Here is a 16,339-nt window from a genome sequence, read left to right as displayed (position 1 = left end):
TGCTGACTTCATACATAATTGTAATGCATTTACTTGTTATATTTTCGGAAACTTTGCAAAATAACACTTAATACCTATATAAAATCAAAAATTGTTTCACTCCGGACAGTGTCAAGAAACACTAGTTCAATTTCGATGATGGTTCATGCTGAAACAACTGTTCCTTTATTTGCTATTTTCTATAAAGGTTATTAATTTATTTTAAAGCCCATTTTATTTCTTTAATTGGATTGAACGGTACTGTGTTCAAAAGTATTTCATTTGTAATTTGTAGCGTAACACTTAATTCAATGGTCTAACTATCTAAGTTCAAAAAATTAATAACATATCATTTTCCAATCAATTAGAATATCAGAGTGCCAATCTGAAATTTGATTAATTNCTACCACCATCGCTATAGTTAGTCCCAATGCTGGCATAATTTGTCTTCCCACCATTAAACGTTGCTATCGCCGTCGTTACTGTGTGGCTTAGTGGCGAACGCGCCGATCTACCAATAACAACGAGCGTTTTACTAGGATCGAGGCCAACTCCAGGCCAAGATTTGTAGCGTAACACTTAATTCAATGGTCTAACTATCTAAGTTCAAAAAATTAATAACATATCATTTTCCAATCAATTAGAATATCAGAGTGCCAATCTGAAATTTGATTAATTGCTGACCCACCATAAAAAAGTACAACGTCTTACGAATGAATAAGTACCTACAGACAGCGCAGCGTACTGAACGTATTTGCCACTATGACAAGTCGATATCCTTTTTTAGAAAAGGTCCTCGTTGAACATTTTTGAATCCTTTAATAAGTTGAAAACTCTCACAGATAGTGTTCACTACGCTGTCTGTACTTACCTATTGAACGCTGTCTAATACCAGCATCAGGTGATTGGTCAGTTTTTTGCCAAAGCTCTCTACGGTGCGGCGTGCTGCTGAAAACCAATGAGTTGGAAATCTGTATCCACGTCTAGAAGGTTTAACAGAATGCTGATTGCCAGAAATTATGCATATTTTTAATAAAGTACAAACATCTAACAATTCAGAATTATCAAACAACGAATATTAGTGCGCCAGTGTAATTTTGAAAAACAAAACCCTATACAAAGACTAGCAATCTGGCGTCACATACTTACAGTTAAATGTCTCTTATTGCACTTATATGTGTATATACTGCTGTTAGTAGACCATAGCTCATCATTTATATCTAACAGATTTGTAAAATTGAAGGTTAGGTAATGGTTTGGAAGGTTTTCTTGATTTTTAAGGCTACTTACTAACGATATAATCTAACCTTCAAGTTTACAGTTTTCCTTATATTATTGTTAATTATGGACAATGGTCTACTACCATTTGTCACTCAAGCAGATGGTGCACATCTTTTAGCGAATGTTTACTTTGCCACTGTACATCGTAATAACAAATAAAGTAAAACAATTTTGATCTAAGCAAAAACCAGCCCATAATAAGTCCACTATAGTGTAGAAATTATTAAAATAACACGTTCAAAATTTTTAAATTGACATTTTCAATTTAAACTGAAGAACAATTTTCAATTAAAAAAAGAGCAAATCTTTTTAAAACTAGGCTAGATAGGGAAAAATGGTCAGAGCATTAAATTACCAAAAAAAGTCCGAGAGCATGTATATAAAACCAATACGTAATATGAACAATCGGATGATGCAAAGTTTTGCACTCGAATCGCTCGTTTTGCAGTTCACGCTTGTGGAAATTACCCGTTCGTATTTGTGCAGTCAATTTATACAATGATATATAATTTAATATGAAATAATTTTTAAAAATTCAGAAAAAAGTATTCATTTACTTACAAATAATTTTTTATGACAATCAATCAAAAGTTTTTTTAGAGTAGAGTTAAAAAAAGAAAAAAATGTAAAGGAATATCAGGAATCAAACAGTACTGCCATTTAACAATATGCTTATAAACGAAATTAAATATTAACTACACTTTTTAGTTTTGTATGTTTTTGTATTAGAAAAAAAAGAAACAAGAAACATAAGCAGATGAAGCTAATTCATTGAAAACCTAAATAATCAAGAAGAAAAAATTGAGATACAATTGATAAAGAATGAAGAATGCTCTATACGTTAACGAAAAATAAAATTTTAAAACGAACAATATACTGGTTATTGTGATTAAAAATATGATGTTACCTATCAACTAATTTAAATATTCGCACATTAATAAGAAGTATAACCCACCCAATGTAAACCACCACCGAAACTTTCATAGCTCTCGTGGCAATAATGAACTGTTCCAAATCTTTATGATACATTATTAAAATTTACTCAGAATCAATTGTTAAGTATAATAACTACCAGGAAAGTTGAATACATACGTTTTCTTCAGTTGAAATTAATTTTTTGCCAGTCTCGAAAAAACCGTGAAATTTCTCTACTATCTTCAATTTATTTGGCTGGTTTTACTTATTCAGGACTTTTTGTAATCTCGCGAGATCTTTTTACCTTTTGATATTTAAGCGAGCTTATGCCTGATTCGTAGAAAAGGTTATCCCGACTATTTCAAATCTTGGCAACCTTGCTAAACCCACTAGAGCTGTTAAAATGAAGTAATATATGATTCAAGAATATACTAAGACCATTGCAAATTTATATGTTTTAAAAACAAAAAGTAATCTATAAATTATATCGAAAATTATTCTCTTCAAAGAAGAACTTTGCACGTAGTTCTTTTTTTAGTTTGCCATTTTGTAAAGTATCTGCCTGCGTACGTAAATAAAAAACAATATTTATATACAATTTGCTCAATGTGGCCTATGCCATTTATTGGAGGAAGTCAGCAACGGAATGATAAACCCTTAATTAAATTTAGATGTGTTTGCATGCTTATAAAGTATCTATATTATAGAAATTGAAGGTGGCATAAATGAATGAATATTTAGAAATATATCAAGTACAATTTCATGTTTGAGTTTTGCTTAGCTCGACCTGGTGCTAAATAATGAAGAAGGTGGAGACTTATCGGATTTCATCATGAATGGAGAGTGGTACCTCTTGGGTAAGTAAAATTTAATACCTATTTTAATTTAAGCTGCAGTTATGAAAACGTTAATGTTTTTGCATTACTATCTATAAAAGTACATTCTTTAATATTTACGCTTGAAATAAACCGGATGGAAATAATTAAAAGCAAAAATTTGAGAGTGTAGAAAAGAAAAAATAAACTAAAAAAAAATGAGACACAATAGTTATCACTAAACTTACGCTGATAATTGGTTTAGTGATAATAAGGATGTCTTTTTAGATTATTTAGAAATAATTAAGTTCACATAATGGCACTATTTAACATACTTGCTAAGTATTTCAAATAAAAGTATTACTTAAATACTGACGACTTAAAAGTATGTATTTAGCATTTGTATCTACTACTCTGACGTCACAGTTGTCAGCAATTGTTAGTTTTGTTAGCCAACTTCACTACTATACTAACTCCGAGGCAGAACCCATTACTCAGCCGCAGTTGTCGTCCGTTTTGAATTTTCGGCTACCACCATCGCTATAGTTAGTCCCAATGCTGGCATAATTTGTCTTCCCACCATTAAACGTTGCTATCGCCGTCGTTACTGTGTGGCTTAGTGGCGAACGCGCCGATCTACCAATAACAACGAGCGTTTTACTAGGATCGAGGCCAACTCCAGGCCAAGGCGTTTTTTCAGACAAAAAATGACAGAACTACTACGGCAGTTGCAGAAACGTCTAATGATGGGAAAACAAATTGTAATGGCATCAAGACTAACTATAGCGGCAGCAGTAGCAGGAAATTCAAAATCAGATGACAGCACCGGCTAAATAATGGAGCCCCGTAGTTAGTACTAATGGGAAGCACCTAAGAAATGGCTAACAATCGCTGACAGCAGTGCATAGGGTAATATCGGTCAAAAACTACTAAAACCAGCCTTCATAAGAAAATGCATGAGGTTTTCCACTAGAACTATCGTACCTCTATGTATCATGTCATAAAAAATTTAGAAATAAGAAAACTGGAGACCTGTGTAAATATCCTGGTATTACTAAATTAACGCTACAAAAACTCAAAGTATCTCATGTCTTCACGCTTTGACATTAATATTTTACCATGAATTACACAAAGCTTTATTTTTATTGGCAGTCCCAAGTCTACACAGGATGTCCCAAGCAAACGCGTTTCCTCAATAACAGTTGAAGATACCAAAAAAGTTTCTTACAAAAGTGGTACTATATATCTCCATATCCTAAAATTATTTTCGATTATACAGACTGTCCCGTTTTTCCTGGAGGCAACCTAATTTCATTTCTTCAAATGGAATGCCCCATTTGTTATTGCACTTTTCAATTCCTCGTTAAATTTAAATACCATTTTGTTAACCATATATTTTCTCTAAAATGTCTCAATTTCCATAAAATTTCCACTAAATCAATAAATAAGCTGTTGCAGTGGTCTGTACCATTTTGAATATCTCCGAAACAAGAGCACACACAGAGATGTGTTATTTTCACACATAGCTTGTAGAAAAAATGGCCAACTATTTTCACTATTAACGCAAACATGTAGGTACTTTTCAAATTCATTGAATTTATCACTTCCAAAATAAATTGCTTCGAATTGGATAACTACTTTTTTTTTTAATGAAATGCCATATTTTTTGTCAGCTCATCATGTGTAAAATTTCATTTACTTTCGTCCAATATAGGGATGTTACTATCTAGGACTAATATGTTTTGAGAAAATTAAACTTTTTTATAATACCAATTTATATCAGGGTACCTGGTATGCCTTGGTCGGCGATTCGCTTTTATCCAGTTTTGTTTCCTACGAACGTCAATTCCGTATGCTGGATAAAGTACTAAGTAACGTTCCGTTTTATACGATGTTAGTTTCTGAACTGTCTGGTCTATGGCTTTGAGTCAAGATGAAAAGATAGATATGGTTTTTGTCCTTGGGTAATGCAGGCGAAGTCCTCTTACTCTCGAGTGTATGCTCAGCGATATCCAAACAGATGTAATCCTCATGTAGATGCTTTCCGCAGGGTGCTACAGGGGTTTGTTACTAGCGGAACAGTGAAATCTGTACCTCCAAAGTACCCTAAGTCTGCCTGTACGGAAGGAAATGAATATCTGTATCCAACGTTTTAACTTCACTCAAAAAGTCCAGAAATTAACAACGTATAAAACGAAACGTTACTTAGCACCTTATCAAGCACACGGCAGACGTTTGTAGGACCCAAAGATGGATAAAAGCGAATCGCCGACCAAGGCAATAATAATTGGGGCATTCCATTTGAAAAAAAGAAGTTAGGTTGTCTGCAGGAAGAATGGGACAGTCCGTATAATCAACAATAATTTTAGGATATGAAGATACTTATATAGTACCACTTTTGTAGGAAACTTTTTTTGGTATCTTCAACTGTAAAGCAGTTATTGAAGAAACCCGCTTGCTTGAGCAGGGAAGCTTATAATTTGTGCAATAACTTCTACAAAATTAATTCTTTACAAATTATCTACAAAATAGAGCCTGATGTCGGCAGAAACGAATACAGTGAATGATCTGCTAGAACGATATCACACCAGCAGATCATTTTATTTCCCGATATAATAGGCTCTACAAATTAATTTTTCAGTACATATTTACTACGAATTTGCTATAAATTATGTACTCGTACAGTACAGTGCGGAGGCTGAATGCGTGATGTGCTAACGTGACACACATGTGAATTTACATTACTCTACCTATCTATTGAAAAAGACAGAATACGACGAGCTAGCTTCCTGCTCTTGTCTTAAATGCATCATCTGATGAAGCAATTATCGAAATCGAGCACTTGTATTTTATACCCCGAACGCGTTGTAAATTTCGCTATTTACTCATATTGCGATTCGAGTACGTTTTAATCGTTTATATGTACCCACTAAGCAAAATTACGACGGCCATACCATCGAACACTCACGGCAGGTTTCACATTATGGTTTATACAAATACCCCCAAAGATAAATCATACAACTGTTTCATCCTACTAGGACAAAACAAATGTAAAGGTTATTAAAAATAAATAGTGAAAACTCAATACTTTTAAATTTTATTTTTCCAAACAGGCAACTAAACCACTAAAAACGTTAATTAATATTTAAAAAATAGCGTAATTTACTCTACTTACAGATCTGTTGGTGTATTTGATCATGAAATGAACTGCATTTTTGTATTTCGCTTAAAGAATAAAACTTGTTAATGAGAAAATTGATGTTGATGCTTAAAATAGATCAGTTATTACCAGTCTCCAAGAGATTAACCGTTTCCCGTTGAGATAACCTAATTCTAATGAATGATGAAGTTACTGCGAAAAAATCAATAAATTTATACAAGGTGGTACGTAGAGATTGCGAGTAGGACAAATGCAGATTCTAAACATAAAAATGCGATGATTCAGACACACACTAACAGCTATAATTATGTACATAACTATATACAACTGGAATAAACTTTTTTTATAGTTCCTCAAAAGTTCTGCAACAATTTTCAAATTCAACCTCTACCCATCTACTTCCACTATTATTAAATGGAACATGAACAGGACCTATTACCTCCAACTTTGTACTGGAGTATAGGTCAAAGGGACTGCCCGCCTACCAGTATTAATATTTTATAAAACTGAATCTCGCAGAAGTTTCTTTTATGTGTTTTTATAAAGATGCGAAACAAGAATATTCAATAATCAGACAACACCACTTCAGACGATTTTCACAAAAAGTTTATTGTTTTTTTATAGGTATATGTTTCGCCAAATATTAACTTCGTTAAACAAGAGTACTCCCTTAACATTAAACTTTTTCTGAATATCTTTTGAAGTAGTGTTTTTGTAATTATGATAAGTTTTCGTCAAGTAAAAGCCGAAACTATTGATATTTTTTAATAAGTTTTGAATAATTTCTACCTTTACATATATCTACTAGATTGATTGCATGCTTTTTACTTAAAACATTGGAAAAAAATATTTTTCAAAATAAAATTGGTATACTATGTCCAAATGTCATAGTCCATGTAACTAAAAGAAATTTGCAGGTCGTGTTGCAAAGCATCGTAATAGAAGGGAATAGATTAGAACAGGGGCGGCCTTTGGGGATGGCGAGCAGGGCAACCTCCCGGGGCCTCACTCTTGCAGGGACCACGCGCACCCGCGTAACAACCCAAGTAGAAAAATATGAGGTACTAATAGTACTAATGTCTATTTGGATTTCACGCATTATAAAACTTACGTAGTCACAAAAAATTTTAAACCTCTAAGTTTATTTACTAATAACTGCATTTCTCGTCAAGTGAAGCTAATTCCACAAGAACAAGACCCTTGTCAAAGATTTACCAGGCCGGAGCCTTGCAATCGGTAAGGCCGCCCCTGGACCAGAAAACAGATGAAAACAATTTATAATATACATGTATGTAAATAGCTAACAATATCCAGTACAACTATTGTTTTTTAGGGTGTTGTTTTGTCGCTTTAGATAATCTACACAATTTCTTAGAAATGAAATTTTACACTTACAAAGAAAAATCAGTATTGCTAAACATCTGTAAAATAATAATTGGAGTGTTATCACTGGCAGTTTTAATTGCTATTGCTGTTTTCTGATCTAATGCCTACCATATTGAACTAGAGTCCTTTTATTGATTTAATAGCTCCATGTCGCGCTTCCTAACATTAAACTTCTCTCGTAATCACAAGGATTTAGAAACTTCGACAAAGTATGTAGACTTAACGTAGTCATCTTATAAGTAACATAATCTGCCAATTTTGAATCTAAAATTCATGTTTGCTTGTCGAATAATTACGAAAACTTTAATTCAATTTTCAGAGAGTTAACATCCTGAATTTCTTCTGGCATTTCTAAGTCATTTTATTGTACCTACACTTTTTCCACGGGGTGTGTATCTGTATGCTACACCAGTCTCGAGTTTTGACGATTATAATACTAATTTTAATCAACTTTTCTTTTGAGAAAGCGGAGATCTTAGCTTGGAGCTTAACATTTAGTGAGCGACCTTTGTAATGATTTCCCAGCGCTAGATAGCGTGGTTGGCTTTGCCAAACGTTTTGATGTTCAGAATCTGCATTCCAGCAAATCCCATTCTTTATAAACCATTCTGCATGTGAATAATGGAATATTGTTCGAAATAAAATCGAATTTTTAATGAGCAAACTCAGTTTGGCCGATAATCCCTTGTTAATGACCTTCAACTTCGAACGAACGTACATATTTTTTGCTTTGTGTGAATGCCGATTTTGGAGCACATGTGGACTTTTTATCCCTTAAAACCCTGGTAATGACCGTCATGTTGACATTGATCCATTACGATACGCTTTAGAAATACGTATGTAACTCAAAACTAAAACAACTACTGCATTTATTCGAAGCACAAATTGGAACTGGAAAATACATATTAAATCCTTGTAACTGTACCATGCATCATATTGTTGTTTGTGAACCTATGTATACATAGATACGCTTGTCGTCTTTAATAAAAAAAGGTGCAAATACATATCATTTCATACTACAAGTTACTTTAAAATATACAGAACAGTAATATTCATAATTGTGTATAGCAAAACATTTACCAAGTACAGTTAAAGTATAGTTGAAAGTACGGTGTAATTTGTGACTACCTACACTCCATTATAAAATTAAAAACTCATTATTATGATGTAGAAAAACTAATATCCCAGTAGAAGTTATATATCGCCATCTCGTGGGTATTTTCTGCTACTGAAGTATTTCAAGCGTTAGACAAGACCTTATTACTCAGGTATTAATGATTCGACGACAGTTACACTAGTTACATATATAATAGACACGAAAGTCAATTATTAAGAACGTTTAAGTTATTAATAAATAATTTATCGAATCGTCCTACTGTGCGATAATGAGATCAAATAAGATCGCAATGAGTATATAAAATTAGCTACACATCTCGCAATAGTGTGGCTGATAGCTTATTTTGCTGTTAACTATAGCTGCGAAAAAAAATGGTCGTTTATTACTTTTAAAAAATATTGCTCTAATGTTTTACTAACATGACATAAAGTTAGCCAAACACCTAAAACGATCGTCATTCAAAAATATTTTTAACAACAATTAGCCAACTTTCACAAATAAGTCGAAATATTCTTTCGCGAAAAAATCCTCCACTCCGTAACTAATTTGCTTGAAGCGTACGACAAATTCCCACAAGTATTTCGCGCGCGATAAATGAAGTCTTCCGGGAGCTTTTTCTGCAGATCATCAAAAGAACCGCTCATTTCGCAAGTAAGTCGTGGAATTCTATCATAACAAATTTCTAAACTTCACAACAAATTCACCTGGGGCAAACGGTAAATTCGCATGATTTATTCGAGCGCGATTAATAAACTCTTACCCTGTTCCTAGATAAGCTTTGTAGCGGATCGTCAAAAAATAACTTCTATCGTGAATGAGTCGTGAAATTCCATATTCTTTAATTTCACAACTAATTTTCCTGGGGCAAAAGGCAAATTCCTATATGTGTTTCGTACGCGATAAATGAAGTCTAGCCCCCCCCCCCTCTAAGAGTTTTTCCTGCGAATCGTCAAAAAAATCGCTCAATTCGCAAGTCAAAAATTTTTTTCACGATAAACTTCCAAGCTTCACAACAAACTCACCTGGGACGAACGGCAAATTCGAACGAATTCAAGCGCAATAAATAAAATCTTGCCCCTTCCCGGATAAGCTTTGTTACGAGTCATCAAAAAATGGCTTCCTTCGTAAATAAGTCGTCAAATTTCGTCGCAACAAATTCATCAACTTTACAACTAATTTACTTAGGTCGAATAACGAATTCCTACAGAATAAGTGAAGCCTTCCGACAGGTTTTTCTGCAAATCGATCATCTCACAAGTATATCGTGAAATTCTATCACGACAAATTTCCAAACTTTACTACAAATTCTCCTAGTCGTAAACTTTTGCCACAATAAACTTTCATGCATCACAACAAACACCTGAATAATAGTCTTACCAGGTTCCGAGTGAAGCATGTGGTGAAATTTCATCGCGACAAATTCCTCAATTTCACAACTAACTCGCCTGAGGCAAACTGAATCCATAACGTGGCTAACCCTTCATGATAAGCACGTAATAATACAGAACAAAAAGTTCATGGTAGTCAGCATTAAGTTCAACAAGTCGACATCCTTATAGACCTTGTTGAACATATTTGTGATGAGATCCAGTGAAGTCGGAATTGTGATCCGCGTTTGACGGTTTCGACGGAATACTGACCACCATGAACTTTTTGATAAATTCGGAAGGACAAAAAGTATTGCAGTAGGGAATAAAACCCGGACCTGCCTGTATTCCAGGCGAGCATTCGGTAAAAGTAGAGTTTACGACGCCCGCCATGAAGTTGCTGCGAATTTTGCAATGCTGTCAACATAACCTAAAGCATTTTAATAAAGTCTAACCCTAACTTAAACAGTGTGAGCGCCTTCGCTCGCTCGACTGCAAACATAATAACAAAAATCAACTGCAGGATTAAATTTGCAATGAAAGCAAATCTTATCATAACCTAACTCAGTTCTTTTTTTTTTATAACAAAGTTTGAAGTATTCCGGAACCAACTTTAGAAGGAGTGTCGTAAATTCCACATCTGTCGAGCATTCTAACAGTCAATGAACAAACAATCGACAAAATGAAGTAAAGTATCAAAACTAATACGTTTGGCAAAACTCTCAGCTGTTCAGTTCTTGACACTAGATCTCCAAATAAATATCATAAGTACGTTTCCTTTTCTACAACAAAATGATATTTTGAAGGACGTCGTCAGCTTTTTAGGAAAGTAATTCGATATTAGGAGACTACAGGCCCGGGCCTCACTTTCACAAGACTGATTTCTTATATTTACTAATAAAACTGAAATAAAACTCTGTTTTAGGTAGTAAAAACTAATAACAATAATACTATTTTAATTTTTAATAAATAGTAGCTTGTTTTTTAAGAACTGAAGACAAAAAAACTAATAATTCATTTAAAAACAAGTTTCACTTTCTATTAAACCAACTTCGATAAGGAATAAACAGCTTTTATGGGAGCTTCTCTTCAAAACGACCTGGCCGCCGTTTCACTTATATTACAGCTTAAAGACACTATATATTAATTGTTAATGACAAAAACGCAGTGACTAACGGTATCGAGTATCGAATTGATCACTGATAGTTCGCTAGAAATTGTCACAATCTGCATATTAACTGGATGAGGACAAAAATCATCCCCAAAATGAGTTAATTCTATTGATAGGTTTTCCGTTTTGCTGAATTGTATATTATAATATCGACTATGCAAGCATTCATAACTTCAAATATTCTGTAACAATTGCTGCAGTGTAGACAATAAAAATTTTAATTTCATTGGCTTTTATGAAATTTACCTAGTCCGAGTTTACGACGCCGTAATAAATATGTATATTCCTATGAAATAATGGACATTGTTATAAGTCTACATTGTGCTTAATGATATCAAAGTAGTTTTGCTTACAACAGATGCTGTTAACTTAAATTGTAAAAATACAGTGACGTTCCTTCCAAATATTTATATTATATAATATATATCTAAAATTTTTTTGTTACATTTTTTCATTGGCTTCATTTTGGGCAACACCCGCCAGGGGGGGGACTGATACCTCAATGGAAACGTCATAAGTAAAGGATCACAAAACCAGCCAATCATAGCGGAAACCACGGAAATCTTACAAAAAATACATTGCATCACTGAGCTGGCGTGAAAACGTAAATAAACCAAAAAGCGACTTACCCTAATTATACCACAAAACCTGTTCACTAAGGACACCTATTTTGCCCACGTCTAATATGAGTATTATCAAAGCGAGACAGTCTGACCTAGACTTCTTTAAATTTCTTAATTTTCAATAAAAAAAATTATCCATTTCCGTTATTCAGAAAAAGTTTCTGAGTAATTGTCAGTAGATGGCGATATACTGCCTGTACCTTGACATTGTCAGCAAACAGTAAAGTTTCAAAAAATGAAGACCAAAAGTTTTCCTGTTTTTTGGATATATTATTACAGGATGTAACTGAAATAAATGCGGAGTTTTGGAAAATGTCAACTAGATCTAGTAAGGAACCGCATGGCGTGATAAAGTTAATTCAGGGCGTGATTTGGTAACGTGGGTGAAGTACAACTAAATCTTTGAGTACAACAAATTGCGATACGCACTGAGCAACTACAAATGGATGGAATCATCATCATCATAAGGTCATCAGACCTAAGACTGGTTGGACACGTACCTCCACTGTTTCCTATCCTGAGCTAAACTTCGCATTTCCCTAAAACTAGAACAGCCATATCCTTAACTATTTGCGAACAGTAATCTAATCTAGGTCTACCTCTACCCCTCCTAACTCCTGTTTCTGCCTCTAATATGTCTCTGACTAGACCTTCATGCCTAAGAAGGTGTCCCACCAACCTATCTAGATAGACCTATAGAGTCCTCTGTTCTCCTATTCTTTCCAATACCTCTTCATTTCTAACCTTTCCTACCCACGATATCCTCATCATCCGCCTATAACACCACATTTCGAACGCTTCTAACCTTTTCTTTTCCGCCGCTCCCACTGTCCATGTTTCGCACACGTACAACGCCGTGCTCCAAACATACACCTTTAACAACCCTTTATAAATTAACGGTTCGTGAGCATAGAAGTGACTTCTTTTTATTAAAGGCGATGGAATATACACTAATAAATGCCGACTGTCCATTGCCTAAAGTTCATATAAACAAAAACATTTCGCTTATTTATCGACCAGTTATTGGTTCCGGTACCCCCGGCAAGCATACACATACACGTACATTACAAAAGTAGTTCAAAATTAAAACCGCATGCTAGAAAACAGACTTCAAGACTGCCAAAATTATTTCTCACTCGCACGAAATCGTTTACAGCGATCTTCACACGGTCGTGCACATCAATGGCATTGTTCACTGATGTTTCACACACGCGCTGTTTCATACAATCCCACACAATGAAGTCCTGCGGGGTTAGATACGGATTGCCACGAATGTAAACATCACCCTACGGGAATAATTGACGTCTGAGACACTTTTTTACCGAAACAACTGACACCAATCTACTCGCAGCTGAAAATCAATTTGCTGAAAGGCATGCACTCACTGGAAATGATAACGATGCAGCAATTGTTGCCTTAAAGTTCGTCATACTGTCACATGTGAGCGGCCAGTGTTCAATACTATTTCGCATGTACTATTTTGGAGGTTGCCCTCAATTAAATCGAGAAATACAACTACTAAAATGTCTGTGCAATTCCATAGCTCGAGTATGTCTGTTTCCCAATTTAAACCTTCCGCTCTTCCTTCCTAAATGACTTCTTATATCGGAAACTCCCGATACTACAACAGTAATAAATCAGTCACTAGTCTTGAGAGAAGAGATCTACCAGTTATAACAACTATTCTACAGTAATACACTTCGTGCCAGGGACTGATACTACCAACTATGAGCTCATCGAATGAGGCGTTACGTTGTCGTATCTCCCTGCGTGATTTAACAGGTCCGGACTGGCCCTTGCATGTACTTTCAAATAGGTTTTTCTGGAAAATGGTGAAGATTTGAACCTGCAAACATTTCTAAAGTTTCTTATTTCACGGTGCCTTATCACCTCCTGCAAACTCCGGACTTATTTCAGTTACACACTGCAAGGACAAAGACGATTTAACATAGCACTGCCATTTTTCTGAACGAAATCGTGTTTAGAATATACAGGCGGATTAAGTACCTAAACGAAAATTAAATCCTGAGTGTGTTTGGAATGTCAACATAGCCATACCGCAAACGCGTGCCATTTCAATCACACACATTTCATATACCGGATTTTAGGTATTTCAACAATTTCAGGCATTTGTAGATACCTCTCACGTAGTAGGGATCTGTAAAAGGAATTCGTTTAGGAGTTAATTAGCATGTTATTTATTTGGATTATCCACATACGTAAATTATTCCTTTTGAACCTCTTCGGCACACGTCTCGTCTACTTTGTTAACATTAGAATCGTTTCTAGATATTCTAAATAAATTTTTAAGTCGAATAAAACGGTTATGTTGAAAATTCCGCGATATTTAAATCAGAAATAATCACATTCAATCTGGATAATCCCTCAGTCAAAAACTGTAACATCGGTTATAACGCTGTTAATTTTTCATCAGAGGCGTCCAGCCGTCCAGCTATGACTAATCCCCAATCCTTCATCTCTATTCAGAGGCGATGGGAAACTCCGGATGTCGTTTCGGAATAGGAAAATTCGAAATACAAACTTTTTGTCTGTATTTTGCTTCTCTGTGTGCAAAATAATAACAACCCATATTTTTCATTTTTTTAACAAAAAGAAAGTAGTAATAAAAATGATTCTTGTGATTGATATCTCTCCGCTTTCGTAATATTGAAAAGCGATAGCATTTTAAATGCCAACAAATATATTCGCATTATTAATAATTGGGTTAATAGGGGATTATGAAAACTTTTTCGAATTGAGAAAATTAAATAAATACAAAAACACAGTTGTTTTTAAACGTTCGCTTTACAATTATTTCAGCCTATCAAGCCGTCTAGTGGTTTTGTATATTTTTACTTAAATAATGCTTCACAAAGAACCGACGTTAGAATGTTATTAAATATTATTAACAAAGTTATTAATTCACTACGATCGGAAAAAATAAAAAACTAATAATAAGAGATAGAGTGAACGTTTTCATGTGACATGTGAATTTAAAGGCTGATTCATACACTAGCGCCATTCCGATGCCGTACATATGCCGTTCGCGAACTACATCGTTTCAGTAACATTCGCAAATTATATCGTAGTTCCAGATTTCTACCATGCTAGGGCCAAGACGGAATGATAATATAAATATATGTATATGTTTATCAATAGGGGACGATAATTAAAAACTAATTAGATAGTTGAAAAGATGAATTGTGCAACGGGAGGCGTAATTATTAATGTGTACGTACCATATTATTACATTATACTCATGATTCTTTCTCATAATAAGCCAATTGTTACAAGAGATGTAACTACCTGCCTACAATAAATAATGCAAATATTGTGGGTAGTAAGTAGGGTTGCCACCCGTACTTTATTATGATGTATTGTACTCTATTTCGACTGTGCGTACTTTATTCTTTACAAGACACATAAAGTACGCAAAAATACTTTATTTAAGGCCTTAAGTAAACATCGTAATTTTGTAAGCGATTATTCGAAATTCAGAGTACTTTTATATCAATAATATTGCACAGAAAAATGGCAAGCCATATTTACGGAACAACGTGATTTCCCAAATCTGTTCAAAGTAGTGTCACTTTTGCTGTCCGTTCCGGCCACTTCAGCATATACAGAAAGAGTATTCTCTGTTACGAACACAAAGTGGCGGGACGACAGGAATAAAGCTTCATTAAAACTAATTAAAAATGGACTTTTAGTTTACTTAAATCTTTGTTTGCTATGTTTAGAGGCTATTAATATATTTAAGAGCGACAGAAATTTGTTACTGGCTGCTAGGTGTAACAAAAAATATGTTTTTAAAAACAAAAAATTAAATACTTTATTTTTATGCTGAGTACTTTTTTTTTTTTCATTTAGTCGAGAAATACTTTATGTAAAGCCTGAAAAGGTGGCAACCCTAGTAGTAAGTGCGGTCGCAACACTACCACGGTCGAACGTAATTATTGCGGCATTAGATCAATCTTGCAGCCGTTCACACATTTAATGCCGTTTTTTGCTTGTTCCTAGTCGATAGTGGACTATCCGATCACTTGAGAAGCAATCCGATAGCGGTATGGTAGGGACATTTCAACAAACGACAAAATTTCTACAAAAAAAGTGCATACTGATAAACTTGTTCAGATTGTAAATATTGAACAAGAAAAAACAGAGAAGACGTCTTTTGATTTGTAACATACGAATTAAAAAAAATTGCTTCCCATTCCAAATCAATCATTCAAACCGTTCCAGAAAACAACCAGTCTGTAACATTTTGCCAACGATTTTGACCGAGACGGTTGAAATAAACTTAAAAACAGTTGCTAATAGCGATTATAATAGGAAGTACAACATGTGTCCACCAAAATTTAGCAAGGTAACAAAACATCACCAATGTATTAGTAAGAACGATAGGTGTTGTAGTAATTTTTAGAATGGATTTGGACTATATTCCAGATTTAAAACTAAAAATGAACTGAAATGGAATTTTTTGCTATTTACGCTATCCCTGGGTATTGCTTGAAGTATCAGCCAC

General features: G+C 34.3%; 2 protein-coding genes across 2 annotated transcripts in view; both read left to right on the top strand.

Annotated features, from left to right (window-relative positions):
• The window catches only part of LOC108742305 (neuronal acetylcholine receptor subunit alpha-7-like), an 87,578-nt gene extending 84,538 nt beyond the window's left edge, over nt 1–3,040 (top strand). Inside the window, exon 6 of the mRNA XM_018477474.1 lies at nt 2,957–3,040. Within this exon, the coding sequence (XP_018332976.1) occupies nt 2,957–3,040 (84 nt within the window). The remainder of the gene's footprint in view (nt 1–2,956) is intronic.
• A 2,200-nt stretch (nt 3,041–5,240) lies between these two features.
• LOC108742304 (acetylcholine receptor subunit alpha-type acr-16-like) overlaps nt 5,241–16,339 on the top strand; it is a 45,868-nt gene continuing 34,769 nt past the window's right edge. Inside the window, exons 1-2 of the mRNA XM_025975430.1 lie at nt 5,241–5,267; nt 7,068–7,211. Of these exons, the coding sequence (XP_025831215.1) occupies nt 5,241–5,267; nt 7,068–7,211 (171 nt within the window). The remainder of the gene's footprint in view (nt 5,268–7,067; nt 7,212–16,339) is intronic.

This window comes from Agrilus planipennis, unplaced genomic scaffold (genome assembly GCF_000699045.2).
Source record: "Agrilus planipennis isolate EAB-ADULT unplaced genomic scaffold, Apla_2.0 scaffold280, whole genome shotgun sequence".
In the NCBI taxonomy this organism is placed as follows: domain Eukaryota; kingdom Metazoa; phylum Arthropoda; class Insecta; order Coleoptera; family Buprestidae; genus Agrilus; species Agrilus planipennis.
Note: the sequence above shows the minus strand (reverse complement) of the source record. Positions and strands in the feature narration are given on the sequence as shown.